Source organism: Oreochromis aureus, linkage group 12 (genome assembly GCF_013358895.1).
Source record: "Oreochromis aureus strain Israel breed Guangdong linkage group 12, ZZ_aureus, whole genome shotgun sequence".
Classification (NCBI taxonomy): domain Eukaryota; kingdom Metazoa; phylum Chordata; class Actinopteri; order Cichliformes; family Cichlidae; genus Oreochromis; species Oreochromis aureus.
In genome coordinates, this window is record NC_052953.1 from 38,069,445 (window position 1) to 38,086,868 (window position 17,424).

General features: G+C 43.9%; 1 protein-coding gene across 1 annotated transcript in view; it reads left to right on the forward strand.

The window, feature by feature from the left end:
- nr6a1a (nuclear receptor subfamily 6, group A, member 1a) overlaps window positions 1-17,424 on the forward strand; it is a 130,134-nt gene that overhangs the window by 63,827 nt on the left and 48,883 nt on the right. The window contains exon 4 of the mRNA XM_039620540.1: window positions 17,015-17,038. Within this exon, the coding sequence (XP_039476474.1) occupies window positions 17,015-17,038 (24 nt within the window). The remainder of the gene's footprint in view (window positions 1-17,014; window positions 17,039-17,424) is intronic.

Consider the following 17,424-nt stretch of genomic DNA (forward strand, 5'->3'; position numbering starts at 1 on the left):
TGGGTTGTATTGGGGTCTTCAATGTTCCAGCTAGCTGAAGTAAGTTTGCCACTATTTCACCATGTCCGCCCAAAACAAAGAAACCATCTTTGAGGTAGCCGTCACATTAACTTGTCCAAACGCTTCCTTTTAGCGTCTGCTCTTTGTGTTTGTGACTGACTCATTTTGATTTCTGTTATCTTTTTTTAATCTTAACTGATACATCTGTTGGTATTATTTCTTCCACATTTGAGTCTGTGTTTAGAGTGAGGACACCACATCCCTCAGGCTTGTCGCTGGATTCAGTTCCCCTCCTTTTGTTTACTTTGGTAAGCCGACGGTCCTGCTGATGTTTGTTCTTGGTTATTTATTTATTTTGTCATTTGGCAGAATCTATAGGTATATTTTATTAGATGCATTTTTGCATTGGTGTGTCCTCGCTCTCGTAGTAAAGCAAATGTGCGTGTGTACGTGTGTTTTCGCCTTCCCCCTGAGTGATGACGGCATAGTGAGGCCTGGAGTGCAGCCAAGTGCTTTCATTCACACATGATTAGATCACTCTGACCTGGATAACACGCAGAGCTCCACACTCGGCAACACGCTGCTGCATAAGCCTTTTGTTTGGCTTTAACAAAATACCTCCCCGGCTTCACTTGCCTCCCAGTCACACTGGAATGATATTAAAGCGGATGTCAGGAGAGTCGATCCACCAATCCACTTCCCTGTCATCTAAATAACGTGCGTGCCGTTTCCTCACCTGAATTGTGTCCTTACCGGCCGTATGCAGAGATTTTTTTCCCTTAGGTCATATTACATTTGAGTGCAGCGAGGGAGTCACAAAACAGCTTTGTTGTCATTCTTGTGTCTTGTTGTTTTGTTGTTGGCTTGATGCTGTCTGGAGATGTTAGGATGCGTCACTGTCCTAGAAGTATTTGAAGACAACTCCGCCGGAAAAATGAAAGCATCTTGAACTGTTTTGTGATCTAATCTATTATGGAGCAGATTTTTTTCAGTAGAATGTATGTTTTATGATTGCTTTGATTATTTCCCTGCTTTTGACAACATATTTGAAGATATTTTACTCTAAATATATAAACAATCGATATCTGCTTCTGTCCCATTATCTGTTTTAGTAATGAAGGATTATAACATTGTCATTTTAAGAAGTATTTACTGATGCAGTTTATTTGTTAGTCTGTGTCCATCCATCAATATTTCTGTACAGCCAGCAGATGCTGGCCTAGCTAAGCTAAAATTCCCATTATATTCAAATACAAAGAGATGTACTCTTACTCTTAATGCCATTGTAACTGGATATAATTAACCTACAGGTGCCTTAAGAGAGAGTCAGTTAATATTGTAAGTGAACAGGATGGTAATCTGGCATACTGGGCATTTGGCCCATCAATTGAAGGTCTGCTGCACACCGGCCATAGAACAGAGAGCCTAGGTGTTCTTTTATTTACTGACAGTGTATTGCCCAATCAAATCTCTTAACGCAACTGTGTTCGCCCCTGTGTTCGCCCCTGTGTTCGCTGTGCACCTGTGCTCCTTATAGAACAGTTGGAGAAGAAGGTGGAGCTGAAAAGCTAAGAGAGAAAAAGAAACTACAAATAAATGCAGCAAATTTGTAAAATTAACTGACATGTTAGCTGTCGGGGCTGCATCTGTTACCCCATCATCAGCCAGCAACCAGCAACATCTAGTAACAAGCCCTCAGTCACAGGAGGCCATGGAGAAGTGCAGGCGGAGGGACAGCAGTCCCAACAAGTGAGTGAGATAGAGACGGAGGAAGATGAAATTAACATGGTGTGAAAATAGATGGAATATTTGACCGTGAGCCACTATTAACAGCAAAAGTATGGATTTGAATTGTTACACTACAGTGCAGCTAAGATGTCCTAACACAGCAACAACAACAACAGGACTAACCTGATTAAAACCTGTTTCAACGATTATCAAATGACAATAATAATAATAATAATAATGATAATAATGATAATACTAATAATAATAATAATATACACTACCAGTCAAAAGTTTTAAGACACCCCAATTTTTCCATATTTATTACAGTTCAAGTCGTTCAGTCCAGTGAAATAGCTTGAAATGGTACAAAGGGGAGTGGTGAACTGCCAGAGGATAAACAAAGGTACAGTTACTCAAAACTGAAAAATAATGTACATTTCAGAATTAAATTCTTTAATTAATTTAAAGCTGTTCTGCAGCAATGGAGGTTGGTCAAGCCTTGAAAACTGGTCTGTCTGCATAAAAGCAGTGTTGGAACACACTGTGGTACCACACCCTCGTCAGCATCAGTTGAACAGTATTGTACTGCAGAAAGTAGTGTGTTGCTACAAAAATGGGGGGAAAGGCAATTAACAATAGAAGAGAGACAGACCATCATAATATGTATAAATGTAGGTCTGTCCTACAGAGAAATTTCAAAGAAAGTCAAGGTGTCATTGAGTACAGTTTCCTTCACCATCCAAAGGCTCAGAAACAAAGACCCGACTGAATCAGAGGACAACTTTCTGAGAGTTAACAGCTTGTGTGATAGGCAGCTCAGAGCTTCAAGCACAGCTTAATAGTGGTCGGAGTAAGCAAGTCTCAGTTTCAACTGTGAAGAGAAGACTTGAACCATGAAACACCGCTGCTACTACTGAAGGCTGGAAGAAGAATCAAAGCTCGAAATCTTCGGTTGATCGCGCAGGATCTTTGTACACTTTCGAGTAGGTGGAAGGATGGTTCCACAGTGTGTGGCATCAACTGTCAAACATGGAGGAGGAAGTGTGATGGTCTGGGGCTGTTTGTTGGATCCAGGGTTGGTGACTTGTACAGAGTGAGAGGCTCCCTGAACCAAAACCGCAGCAATCCTGTAGGTTTGTGAATGGAGTTATACGCACTTTTCTATGAAATTAACAACTTTTTGGTAATTTCGCAGTTGGAATAGCCTTGAATTCAAAAACAGATGCATGGCTTTAAGAAGAAAGCTTTTATTCAGACATCAGTACGATCCAGAATATTCTTCAGCTGTGCTAAAATGCTGGATAAGCCTTTAACTCGACCACGTCAGGTTGGGTCATAAAATGTGCTGCTAGAATACAGTCGAGATATTTGCTGAAAATGTATTCAAAAAATACTTTAATCTTTAATGTTTTATGAGTGTTTGTTTTCATTAATAGCTGATATTTACATTTGTGATAAACTTAATGTTTAATAGAAATGTTTCTTTTTCAAAGCTGATTGCAAAGTGATTTTAAACTTTTGAGTGGTATGTATGTTCAAACTGTTGTCCTGCACTAACACATAGAGAGTCGGGAAGTTACAACGTACCATGAGGTGATGATGTGGTACAACTGACAGTATTTGAACCTAAGTATGCCAAATAAAACAAACATATGGATGCTTTAAAAATTAATTTCTTCTGTTTATCTTTCAGAATTTAACATATGATAATAATGATCATTTAATACATTATAATAGATGTTCCGGTCATTTTGGTAAATGCCACTTAACATATGACAGTAGAGACAATTGACACAACAGAGAGACGTGCGGCGCTTTGCGGACGAGCTATTTCAGCCGGTCCTTTGATCGTCACCTTCAGTCTGAAACGGTGGAAGTGTGTCGTCATGAAAGGGTCTCTTATCTTTCCATTCTTTCTTCACTTCTTTGCTTCAGTTTCCAGTGTTTGTGCTAAGCTAGCTTAAAAACATCCTGCTGAAAGTTTTAAAGTTATGCTAATGGTATGAAAACTGCAATTTCACAGTGATGTTTTCCTTTTTTATATGTGACAACGGCTCAGTTTGCATCTCCTCCTTTAGCAGTCGACACTACGCCTTCACATTAGCATGTTTTTCTGTATCGAACATGGCATCTTTTTAAGGGATCAGTTAATTACCCTGCTGGGCCTGTCTCTGAAACACCTCTTTGTTGTGCTAATGCGCTCTCTATGATAGCATCGCCATCCTTAACCTTCTCCATGTGTACAGATAACCCGGAGGGGGTGGAGTGGTATATGTAGGGTGCTGGGAGTTGGGTAGTGGGGGTCGGAGGGGCGTCGTTGCAGCACGTCCTCCAGCTGTGCCTATGCGATGACAAGCCTGTCCTCAGCCTGCCCTCTGCCAGACTAAACATAACACGCAGCTTCACCTGCAGGGCTTCCTCGATGCCTCTTCCTTTCCTTTTTGTGCTTCCACTTGTCTTGTGACTTTGGTGAGGATATGGGGCGATGCGGGATCACAGGCACATGTCTGCATTGCAAGCTGTAGTTAAAGCAGCTGCCGTTTCCTACTGCAGTGTGATTGGTAGGTTGGTCTCTCACCAATGTGCACTGGCCTGGCTGAATGCACTGAACCAGGTTTTTTGTGCCCATAGCAGTTTCAAGGGAGTCATGCTTGATCTTTCTGGGCCACATGGAAACTAGGTCAGTGTGCTGCGCTGTCAGTCATGTCTCACTCTTGTATGTATGTATGTGTGTGTGTGTGTGTGTGTGTGTGTGTGTGTGTGTGTGTAATAAAACTGTAAAATAGGGCTTTTACATAAGGATGGGATGGCTTCCACAGATATGCAGTGTTGCTTTTATGGAGATTCTCTCAAACTGCAGCACAACTTCCTCAGCCCCCTCCTTACGCTGCCACATAGGGAGCGAGCAAGATAGAAAGAAACAGAGAGTGGGGGCGGGATGAAATTCTCATGCTTGGTTCAGATCCCTAAGAATGCTTGGGAAAGCAGGATCTTATTATCACAGCAAATTTGCAATGTGCAGAGTGGAGGAGATTAGATGCGTCTTGTCTTTGAAGTGTATTTTCCAACCATTGTGTGATGGCAAATTCCATCAAGTGTTGGAGGCAGCCATGATAAGAGGCACGGGTTATGAATGCTGCACCATTAAAAGCTGTCATTTGAGCAATAAGATGAAACACTCCCAAACTCCTGCTAAATGGAAAAAAAATCTTGCCTCATTTGGGCTCTGTCATTCATAACTGTCTCACAGATACTAAAATAACAAGGTGCACTCGATGGCCTGGATGAATGTGTCAGAATATGTGGACTGTGGATTATAGTGTATATAAATGAGTGGATATTGGCTTGTGAATAGGGGATATTTTCCTCTCAATCAACTCTGTTTATTTATTCATTTATTTACAAAGGACTGACTGAGGGCTTATGTTTCCAGAGATCCTACTGGACTTTGATCAGGCTGCCTTGGTATGACCTCAACTCTTTGACCTTCACTTTGAGCACTGTGGCGTCCCAAGAGTTTGGTGTCAGGACATGGCCAGTGTCACCAAAATAAGTTCCCTCCTCCCAGACACACTCCTTTCCTCCTCAGGGGCTGCAGAGTGAAGCGCTGCCTGAAGGAACCTGCCTTAGGAGTGATATCAGCCTGGGCCTCAGATACTGTTGCAGCTTCAGACCAAACACAAACAGCACAGAGCTGCAGGAGGTGTCTGAACATGCACATGTACATACTTCTAACACAGTTGGTCTACTTTGTCTTTGACATCAAAACTGTGGCGGTCTGAGTTTGCAAAGTGCAGAATAATAAATTGATTAAATCCTTTTAATGTTCATTCTTTCAGCGATTGTTAGCGCTCGCTGGTGGGATCCTTTAGCTTATTAGTGGCTGTGAACGGTGGATAACTTCTGAAATGAGCGAATGATTTGCCTGGAAACAAATCTTTTGTATGATTGAAATATTTGATCCAAACTGTGACTGGCGTCTCACAGGAACTGTATGTGAATAATCAAGTTTTTACAGTTAAGTCTAAGGTTTGTTGGGCAAAAATATATATTTTTAAAAATGTTCCTCTGTATACAACCCCAGTAGGTTTTCAAACAAAGTATGGTAAAAGTGCAGAGTTGATCGATATCACTTCCTTATCAGTTAGGGTTAGGTAGGTTATCGATCCTCATTGGCTCTTCTTTGAGCATCACCATCATCACCAAGTATCATATCAAAGACATCACATTTGTGCAAATTCATTGCACGCCGTATGGCCAAAGCTTTGTTCATGTTGAGGTCATTACTCAAAGAAGTCATAATTACACATATTACACAGAACTCTTTTCCTAAAAGTAATGCAGTATGTTACTTAATTACTTCCTATCTGAGCACTCAAAGCCCTTTATACAACTCATTCATTCACCCAATCACACAAGCACTTTTTCTACTGCTCTACCTCCTGAGCTACAATCAGTCCATGATTCTACAGGGTGGGCCATGTATATGGATACACCGTAATAAAATGGGAATGGTTGGTGATATTAAAGTCCTGTTTGTGGCACATTAGTATATGTGAGGGGGCAAACTCCTCAAGATGGGTGGTGACCATGGTGGCCATTTAGAAGTCGGCCATCTTGGATACAACTTTTGTTTTTTCAATAGGAAGAGGGCCATGTGACACATCAAACTTATTGGTAATGTCACAAGAAAAACAATGGTGTGCTTGGTTTCAACGTAACTTTATTCTTTCATGAGTTATTTACAAGTTTCTGACCATTGACTGTAGAAAACATGGACGACGCGACAGCTCCCCAAAAATGAAGCCAAAACGTCTCTATCGCCCCCTGGTGTCTGGCTGCAGTATAGGTCATAAACCCCGCCTCCTCCATGCTAGCGGATGGGACTGGGATCAGACTAAAATAAATTTATTCTCCTCAGATAATTTTCTTCCAAAGATTCTTTCTTTTGTTATCAATAGTTCTCATCATGCTGATTGATGTCCAAGGGGTCTCCTTTCCCATAAGTTTGATTCTAATTCCTACCGCGGCGATGATAAATTGGGGTGAAACGTCATCATAGCAGCTTTGACTGGCAGCTGCAGTCACGGAGAAACTTGCGTATCTGTGTTCGGGAATAGCAGCTAGAGCGTAGGCTCTGAGAGGAGGGCCAGCGCCACGCCACGAAAAACACGACCGAGTGTTTTAACCTGACAGCCTGAGGTGTTCTTCAGTAAACTGGACTACCCGACAGAAGGACCCGAGGCCTCGCTGCACTTTTTAGGTAAGTTAAACGTGTTTGTAAGCCAATCCGTAACTACCGTCCTTAGCTAGCTCCTGAGACCTAGCTAGCTAAGATGAGCACTCGGCTGTCAGGGTTCGTTTAGCTAATCTGTGCAGGTGAATGAACTTACTAAAGAAATCAAGAGAAACGCCCCGGGCTACTCAGTCACTAATTACTGTTACTGTACTTTTATTACAAGTGTTATACTGTAAAAGCAACAGGCTGCACGCTGCTTCAGCTCCTGTGCAGAACTGAATATTAAACTTATGCAAACAACAGCATGTTTTCAGGCTCTTGCCACATCTGTAAAGACAGTAACATCTTTTTTAAAAACTTGTACTTCAGTAACTCCTCATTAATCAGGAACTATGGATTAAAGTACTGTAGTGTACTGTAATACTGAAAAAATGTAAGAGAAGAACTTCAGATCCTGAGTGTGTGAGGACAGAAGAATCAGCTTTATTTCAATGTTGAGGGATAAAATTTATATCTGAGTTTGATGGTTCTGTTCTCTTTGTGATTACAGGAGCTGCCCTCAGATTCAGACCTCAGCACCACCCAGTGACAGCAGACAGATCATCCAACATGTTAACTGCAAAATGAACTGATGAAAACAGTACAAAGGTTAAAGTACCACATGTGCTGTAGTGAAAGCTGCAGCTTTATTGATAAAGTTGAAGAGAAAAAAACAAAAGGACTAATCACTCATGTAACAGTGTCACTATATATCAGCGTTAACAGGACCTCAGTTTGGTGTTTCACAAAGCTGCTGATCTCAGACCTGCACAGCTTCCGTTTTAAACACTTGATGTACTCAGCTGCATGAAGAGCATATGAGATTTTCTCTGGCACAATTAAATAAAACCTGATGAAGGTCAAAGGTCGTCACTTGTATGTTGAACTACAAACTTGTCATCTGGAATTCTTTCACAGTTTTTTGCAGACAGTGTGTCATTTACCATAAAGTGATGCAGAGTTATTCATACCAGAGTGACCAGAGAGGATCATATATTTTTAAATATATAACTTTCTACAGGACTGAATATAATATCTTTATGTAAAAGTCCGGAGCCTCTGGGGAGTATCCGAGTATTTATAACATTACACAAACCAAAGGTCTCCATCACAGTGTTCATGAAATGCTGGGTTTATCCATCTCCTGGATCGGGCCCACGGAGGAGTGCTGAAGATTTCCTGTGAGGGAGCTGCTGGTGAAGATCATGAGTCCTGCTTGATCAATGCGATGAGCTTCAGTCTTCCTGGTGTTTCTTAAATGATGCCTCTTTCAGTGGGTCAACAGAACTTCTGGCACAGGACAGCTGTGATGAAGAAAGGGAAGAAGTTTCTCCAAACCTCTGGACACAGGAAACCCAGCTTGGTCCTGGTGGTCTCCCTCACTAGTTTCTCTCCAGGGTGAATGTAGCTGTTGATATAATATGGACTCTATTATTAAATGAAAAGAACAAATTAGACTACACTACTGAAACGTTCTGCTGATGTTTTTAAAGTCTCCATGTTACCAGGCTGTAGAGGGCTCTGAAGATTCAAACAGTTTTAGATCCATTACACTCACAGTCTTATGTTAAAATCTCAAAGGACAGCATTATATTTTTGATATTAACAGTAACTCTGGGCCTCTGTGGAGTGTGCAGATGATCTCATCACTGTCTAAAAATGGATAACAAACACAAGAAGTGCTGAATCCTTCAATAACACAGACTATTAAGAGTATTAGGTGTGTAGCATCGCTAACCAGCTAGCAACAAGCCTTCAACACAGTGCGTATGCTAGCGGCTAATCTAGCTAACGAATTAACAACAGAGTGATTTTAGAACTATAAGATGATAAGCTGTGTGTCTTTTTTTTATAACAGTGACATGGTTGTATTTACCTTAATTAAAGGAGTCGTCAGTCGCGGTAAACCAGCAAAAAAACTCGAGCAGCCGGGCTACGTAAAAAGTGTAGAGGGGCGTGTTTGCGGTCACGTCCAGCGGGTGTGTGGGCGGGAGCGTTACACAGTCGCTCCACCTCAAGTCACTACTGCGCAGACTCTGGCTCCAAATTTGCAAGATGGCAGCCTCCACAAGCGGGGTATTTTGGCTTCATTTTTGCACAATGGTAGTAGGCGGAGTCGCGTCATCCATGTTTTCTACAGTCAATGTTTCTGACCACTTATAAAATGTGTTCAATGTGCTGCCCATTGTGTTGGATTGTCAATGCAACCCTCTTCTCCCACTCTTCACACACTGATAGCAACACCGCAGGAGAAATGCCAGCACAGGCATCCAGTATCCGTAGTTTCAGGTGCTACACATCTCGTATCTTCACACCATAGACAATTGCCTTCAGATGACCCCAAAGATAAAAGTCTAAGGGGGTCAGATCGGGAGACCTTGGGGGCCATTCAACTGGCCCACGACGACCAATCCACTTTCCAGGAAACTGTTCATCTAGGAATGCTCGGACCTGGCACCCATAATATGGTGGTGCACCATCTTGCTGGAAAAACTCAGGGAACGTGCCAGCTTCAGTGCATAAAGAGGGAAACACATCATCATGTAGCAATTTCAAATATCCAGTGGCCTTGAGGTTTCCAGTGATGAAGAATGGACCCACTATCATTGTACCCCATATACCACACCAAACCATCACTTTTGTTGTTCCAACAGTCTTGGAGGGATCCATCCAATGTGGGTTAGTGTCAGACCAATAGCGGTGGTTTTGTTTGTTAACTTCACCATTCACATAAAAGTTTGCCTCATCACTGAACAAAATCTTCTGCGTGAACTGAGGGTCCTGTTCCAATTTTTGTTTTGCCCATTCTGCAAATTCTGTGCGCCGATCTGGGTCATCCTTGTTGAGATGCTGCAGTAGCTGGAGTTTGTAAGGGTGCCATTTGTGATGGGTGGTCTCGTAGGGTGTCTTGCATTGGAATCTGCTGCAATGACCCGGTTACTGCGTTCACCAGATATCAACACAATTTCGATCTGCTCCTCACGTGTTAACCTCTTCGACATGTCAATGGCTGTGAACAAAGAGAAACTTGTAAATAACTCATGAAAGAATAAAGTTATGTTGAAACCAAGCACACCATTGTTTTTCTTGTGACATTACCAATAAGTTTGATGTGTCACATGACCCTCTTCCTATGGAAAAAAAAAAAAGTTGTATCCAAGATGGCCGACTTCTAAATGGCCACCATGGTCACCACCCATCTTGAGGAGTTTGCCCCCTCACATATACTAATGTGCCACAAACAGGACTTTAAAATCACCAACCATTACCATGTTATTACGGTGTATCCATATAAATGGCCCACCCTGTACTTTAGAATCATAGAAACAGAGGCTGTTTTCATCTATTTGTTACCTGTTGAAGTTCAGGATCTGGCTGCCTGGCTGAGGTCGGCGTTCTCTCAGCTTTAACATCACTCTGGGTTCTTGTTTAGCTTAGCGTTAGCATGCTGTCTATGCAGGTGCTTGCTAAGAGCCAAAGTTGTGTTAGCAACATATTGCAGTTTCTGTCTCAGATGCTTGGATTCTGTTTTTTATGTAATAAAAATAAAAGTAACGTCCATGTGCGTGCTGCAGACTGTGACGCTGTTTCACTCCTGCAACACACGAACTGAAATCAGCTGTTTGTAGCACAGCTGCAAGAACTGATAAGCAGGCTCAATAGACAGGTAGACTAACAATTCTAAGGAATTAGACTACTACTTAATTCCCATTCCTAATGGAAGCCAATGTTGATATTATTGGTTTAAGTTGTCGTGAGTATCCGTGGAGGAGGTCAGGAGAGAGGTACAGCAGGGAGTGTTTACAGCTCTGTCACGGTGTGGAGTCTTTAAGAGGGGTTTCGGTTCTACGTGAAGATCCTCTGTCACTAAGTTGCAAAGATTGTTTGATGTTTGTACATTAAATCCATGTTTCTAGAGATTTCAGATCTACCATTTATCAGTTCAAACATCCAACGACATGAATGCTTCAAAAGCATCAACATCAGCTCTTCTCTGACAGCATGGTGGGAGTTTCTGAAATTGACAGTCTTCATTAATCCCATGCAAATGTACACCTATCTGGAATAACCCTGACATATTACAAAACAATAATATGATAAACTTTCCAGATTGCAGTGGTAAAGGAATCAAATATTTAGAACATATACTAGAAGGAACAGAATTTATTTCATTTGACAGACTAGTTACACAATATGGGATCAACAAGAAAAGATTTTTAGAATATCACCAAATTAAATCCATAGTAAAAAAGAAATTTAAACCGGGTCAAGTTGAATTACAAACACCACCAAGTGTGGTACAATTTCTTACTCTTAAAACCCCCAAATTACTATCCAAAATATACAGAATGCTTTCTAAAACAGATGAATCAATATCACTTCCTATTGCAAAATGGGAAGCGGATTTATCAGTTAACTTAGACCAAAACTTCTGGTCTCAGATTTGCTTAAAAACCTTTCATCTAATTAGAAATCCCAGTCTTCAATTAATTCAATACAAAATACTACATAGAGTGCACTATACAGGTCATCGGATGTTCAAGATGGGCTTTACGTCTACCAACAACTGCTCACACTGCCAAACCAATTCACCGGACAATTATATCCACGCTCTTTGGTTCTGTCCACCAGTTCAGAAGTTTTGGCGCAAGATATGTGAAGACTTATCAAAGTGTCTGAAATGTAACATTCCAACTTCCCCTTTAGTGTGTTTGTTGGGCAGCTTAGATAATGTCACTTCAGAAAAGAATATAGCCCATATGGTTTTCACTGCCCTATGCATAGCCAAGAAAACAGTCCTCATGAACTGTAAAAATAAAAATAATCTTAATTCTAACCAATATAGAAATTATCTATTAGATTACATTAGTCTTGATACAGCCTCTGCCACCACATCAGATCAATTGCTCTGGGCTCCTTTGATCAGCTCCATCACCTGGTGGGGGTGGGGGGTCATAGTTTGGTCCCACCTTTGCTGTTGTGATGGGTGTGGGGGTAGGGATGGGCTTAGGGCGTCGGGGGGTTCCCCAGGAGCATCTTCCTTGGGGGGCTCAACCCGGGGTAGCGGTCATGGCCAATTAAGGGCTCTGTTGGCTCTTAGGTGACGGTTTCCTCGTGGCTGCGTGCAGCGGGGCTAGGCGAGGGTCTGTGCTGACCAACGTGGGTTACTGACCTGGTAGCCTGGCTGCCCCTGGGTGGGTCCGGGACGGGCGTGAGGTTCTGGGGGTGCTCCTTCTCTGGGCTGGGGCCCTGGCCGGGCCTCGGGGGCTTGGGTCCGGGTTGGTGTGTTGCCGGGGTTGTGGGCGGGTGGGTGTATGGGGGCCCAGCCCTGGCGCAGTGTGCCACCAGTGCATCGAGCCACCTGGGGGGCTCTTCAACTGGTGGGGGAGGTTGTCACATCTTGCAGGAGCTTTCCTCTCTTCAGGAACTCTCTCTGCAGGAGGGGGAGATACAGGAGAGGTGGAGGAAGCTCTCAGCCTGGGCGTCTATTGTCTTGTGTAGTCTGGAAGATGAGTGGATGATGGGGTGGGTGCAGTTTTCTCTGTGGTGGGGTCAGGTGGACTGTCCCGGGTTCTGTGGGGCCGGGCGGCGCTGCTGCACTGGGCCCCGGTCCGGATGGGCCTGGGCCCCCTTACCCTGGCGGGTTGCAGAGTATGGAGGTGCCTACTGGGGTCAGCGTGGGAGCTGGCCCCAGGGAGGGGTCACTCGCCCCTCCCTTCCTTCCCTCCCCATCTCCAGCTGCCTCCCTCTTCCCGCTCCACCACAATCACCCACACATGCAGGGCCTTGGGGTAAAGGTGTGTCACCAGGGTGCAGAGTAGGCATCCCCCCCCCTCTGTCCCCTTCTGGCTGCCTCTGCCTCAATTTTATCCCACAACTTAGACGTTCACATTACTCACACTCTCATTACACATACATATAGGATCTTGGGGGTGGGCACGCAACACGGACTCCAAATTACCATCAGGGTGTACACCTTACCCCTGGCGTCGTTGCCCACCTCTCAATTTTAAATACACGTAGACATTGAGGGCTAGCAGGAGGGGCTATGTGCTTACCTGCTGCTCTGGCAGGTAGCTCCATGCCCTCCTGGGTTTTAAATGCACCTTAGAACACACATGCATCAACACTACATATGAGCGGGTGGAGGGAGGTTTGGAGTCTTCACACACCCCCGTTCTCTGCAGCCTGCTGGAGCGGGGGGGCTAGGAGGAGGAGTTGGCCGTCCGACTGGGGTCTGGAATGTGGGGCCTCCCTGCTGCTGCGGAGTCGGGGCGGTCTGCTTCTCCCCACCGCAGGGAAAAGGGTAACACCACCTGGGTCTGGGTGCAGTTTCCCCTCCAGGGCAAGGGTACCTAGACCCGGTTCTTAGAGTACGCTTGGGGAGTGTGATTGTGTGTACAGCGTCTCTTTATGTCTGTCTCCACGTTGGTTGAGTGTAGAGTAATTGCATATGAGAGCATGAGGGTGAGAATGGATGTTTGTATCTGTGTGTGCCTGTATGTCTGTGTCTATATGTCAGGTTGGGTATCAGACGCCACCTCTCTGAGGACATCTCAGGCCCTCCAAGGTTTGGAGGCCTATCTCCCCCCACCACTTCCCCTGCCGGTGGCGGACGCCCTCAGACATCGGTGCGTTGGTGGTTCTTTGTGTCCGGGGATGGGCGTCCAGGTACACACCGGCTCACTCCTTGGTGGCTGCTTGTCGGGGCCTGGAGCTTGGGGCTCACTCGGGCCCCTTTGGGGGTGGGGTGCCCTCGGCCTCTCGGCCTGGGGCTCGGTCACTCAGGCACAGCTGGCTGCTGGCGGAGCTCACGGGCACGTCACTGCAACCCCCCCTGGCTTCTGCTCCGCGGCTGCTGAGTGACCCCTCATCTGGGACTCTCCTCAGCTCTTTCTGGGATAGCATGCGCTGCTGCCCCTCTGTTGGTCTTCCTTGGTCTCTTGTGTTCTGGGGGCCTCTGGATGTCTGGAGTTTTGATCTCCTCCATACCTGCGTCATGCCCTGGAGGACGGGGCAGTGGCTCCCCCACACCCTCTAGCAGATCATTACATGAAGGAACCTTTTAAAAACAAGCGCGTCCATGCTCACAGGTGTACACACGGGTGCTCACACACACAAACTACACCCTTTTTGGCTCCTACCTCAAAGCACACTGTGCGCTGTCGATCTTACGTGCTGCACAATAATGTTTAATATTTAGTATTTACTGTTATATTCCCATAGATCATTGTGATGTTGTTTATTCTATTGCTCATTTTTTTCTGCTTGTTTTCTCTTTTTTCTTTCTCAACAGGTGATCCAGGTGATCGATATATGTATTTTTTGTCTGCTTATTTTGTTGGTTTTTTGCCCTTTTTCCCCGTCCCTCTTCCCCGCTGTTTTTCTTTCCCTCTTTCTTTCTCCCCTTTCTTTTCCCCAGTCAAGTCTGTCCCGTATTCAGCAAGTGAAAATAAAATAAACAATAAAAGGTGAATCAAATAGACCATTATGGCAAGGCTGGGATGGTCAATTTGGTAAAGTAAATCCGTTGGGCATCTTTCTTCGCCTTTAGACAATAATTCTGATGGCAAAAGAGCCAAACGGGACAGGTTAAAAAAAAAGAAAAAAATCCATGTTTGTGCTGTTTCTGGTCAGATCGTGCTATGTATAATGCGTGCTGTTTTTAGCTGGCAGTTTGAGGAGCTCTGGGAAGTCCAGCAACAGTTTAGGGTCCTCTCCCTTACTAAGCTGCAGATGTGTGACACAGCACTGTGTTTCTTTATTCAAAGTTCAAATTGATTTGATCAAAGTAACCTGATAGTATGAAGACTACGTATGTTGGTGTGGCCTCAACCGAAGCCTCAGAAAAGAGTACTCCCCCACATACTTGTGCTAAAATATTGAGGTGGTGTTTGGGGAAACCTTCCCACCGAGCTCAGCTTCGGTATTTTTAGACTAAGTAGAGGTCTGAGAAACAACACTCATGATCCCCCACCCTTCTCCCTTTTCCCATCTCTCGTCTCTGGAGGGACTCGTCTGTTCCCTGCTGGATGTTTTTCTTTCTAAGCGGATGAATGTGAGGGTGATGTATAGAGTTTCCTCAATCATGTGGTGTAAATATGGCGTCTGCATCATTAAAGGCTTTATGAACTGTTTTCTATTTTAATGTCTCCACACTGACAGCTAACGGATTCCTCCCAGGTGTCTCCATCTCTGCTCCCATATGTGTGCATATGGAAAAATTGCCCATTCCTTCTGTTTTCTTGTTGAAGTGGAACTATTGCAGTGCTGTATGCACATCCGAGGGCCCGCATGCACAGAATAATTCATTTGATGCTTTGATACGCGATAATGGACCCAGTAAGGTATTATTCATATGCCCCAGATCTCTTTAGAGAGTATGGCTTCTACAAAGTGTCCCACTATCTTCCTGAGTGCCCCCTCCCCTCTTTCAAGACACTCTCATCATTTATTATTTAAATCCCTCCATAATTCATCCAGCGCCCGCCAATACACCCTTCTTTGCTCATTCTTCATTTAGTGCAAATTAGCACGAGCTCTGAATGTGCATTTGTGGAAAAGTAAGCAAACGGAAAGAAATGGCAGCGGGTCGGTCCGGTGGATACAACTCGATGCTTATTTCCTCAGTCCTGCCTGTGATGTGATGCCATGTGACATATTGAGTCTAATTTGTAGCCTAAAGAAGCAAACAGCTGTGGCCTATTTTGTTTAGCTGTTGTTCGGGTGATGTCACCGTTTGTGCCTCATAAGGCTGCCTTGCTTTTGGCAGTTGGTGTGAAGATGTCAGGAGGATTTTGTTAAGCTGCTGATGAAGAGGACAGGGGTTGTGTAGCCTTTAGATAAGTCTGATAAGTCAACCAAGGCGGGTGTGTGCAGTTTGGAAGACATCTATTAACCAGTGTCACAGATTCACACATACATTGTTACTATATTTACCTATGTTGGACTGTTGGGACGTTCACAGAAGCCACAACAGTTTTAGCCCAGGAGGTTGCTGCCAGCGTATAAACGTGTAGCCTGAGCGCAATGTACGACCACGAAACTGAAACTAACCCGAGCCAGCCTGATGCTGTTGTCGTTTACTAAGCAAACTAATTACTCAAAACTCATTCAGCTGTTTAGCACCCACGATACTTCCTGTTTAGAAAGGGAGCGTGTATAATGAGCTCATCAGCAAAACTAGAAACACTTTTGGACACTGCTGTCATTTTACAGTTAATTTCTGATGGAGCGGCATCAGCGAATGCGCTGCATGCAGTGGTGAACTCACTATATACTGTATATTTTTGGTCTCCACTTAACCGGTTGCAGCAGATGGTTGCCCCTCTCTGTTCTGGAGATCTCTTCCTGTTAAAAAGGAGTTCTTCCTCCCCACAGTCCCCGAGTGCTCCTCATTAAGGAGCGTCTGATTGTTGGGTTTTTGCTCGAATGTTGCCGGGTGTTTTTGTTTGAAGCAGCTTGAGGTGACTGTTGCTGTTAACTATAAAATTGTATTTAAAAGTTGAAATGAATACTGAGTAGTATCCAACCCAGGGCTGCACATCAGTTGATTATTGAAGAATGTGAATAATAGTTTAAGGGGATCTTAATGTAATGTGGTATTACAGTGTTGACTGATTGTGCTTCATTTGCTCACTCGCAGAGAAATGAAGAGTCTGCTGTTGTTGTTGTGGTAGTTTCATTTTAATGGAAAGAGACATAATATCGATCAAAAATCCAGAATTTTAAAAAAATTCTGATCAAACTTAAACTTAAATAATAATTTCGGCCTCTGTACTGAAGCACGTGCGTGACTTAACTGCACAGTAGTGCACTGCTGAACTGGGTTCAATATTCATACCTGCTCCTTCCTCCTGTGCAGGTCTCAGCACGTCAGCCTGCGTCCCTGTTTAGACATAACATTACTGCTGAAAAAGCCCACAGTCTCACTGCCTAAATATGCACTGACGTTATATATCTGTTGATCATGCATATTGATAAGAGTTTTGTTTTCTATGTCCACAGATGCAGTCGGGGAAAATAACCTAGGTAAGTGGAATATTTTGGGAGAATTCAGATACGCTGTGCTGAAAGTTACTGTAAAGATAACAAGTCAAATATCAAACGACTGAAATACTGTGGCTTGGTTTTTCCACTCCTACTGCCAGAGTTAATACTACAGCTAGCAATAATGCTAGTATTAGTACAGTCTAGATACGTGGCATTAATTCACCTTCTACAGCACACATCGTGTTGGACCGTGTAGCTGCCTTAAATAATAATTTTCCATAAAAGTCGTCCAGTTACACTCTTTTCTAGCCTTTGGCATCACATCTGCCTGGTGACACATTTAGTGGCTCACACTCTTCTCCTCATGTTAGTATTATTGGACATTAACTCAGCTCAGACTCATGTACCTGTTTCATGCTTGTTGG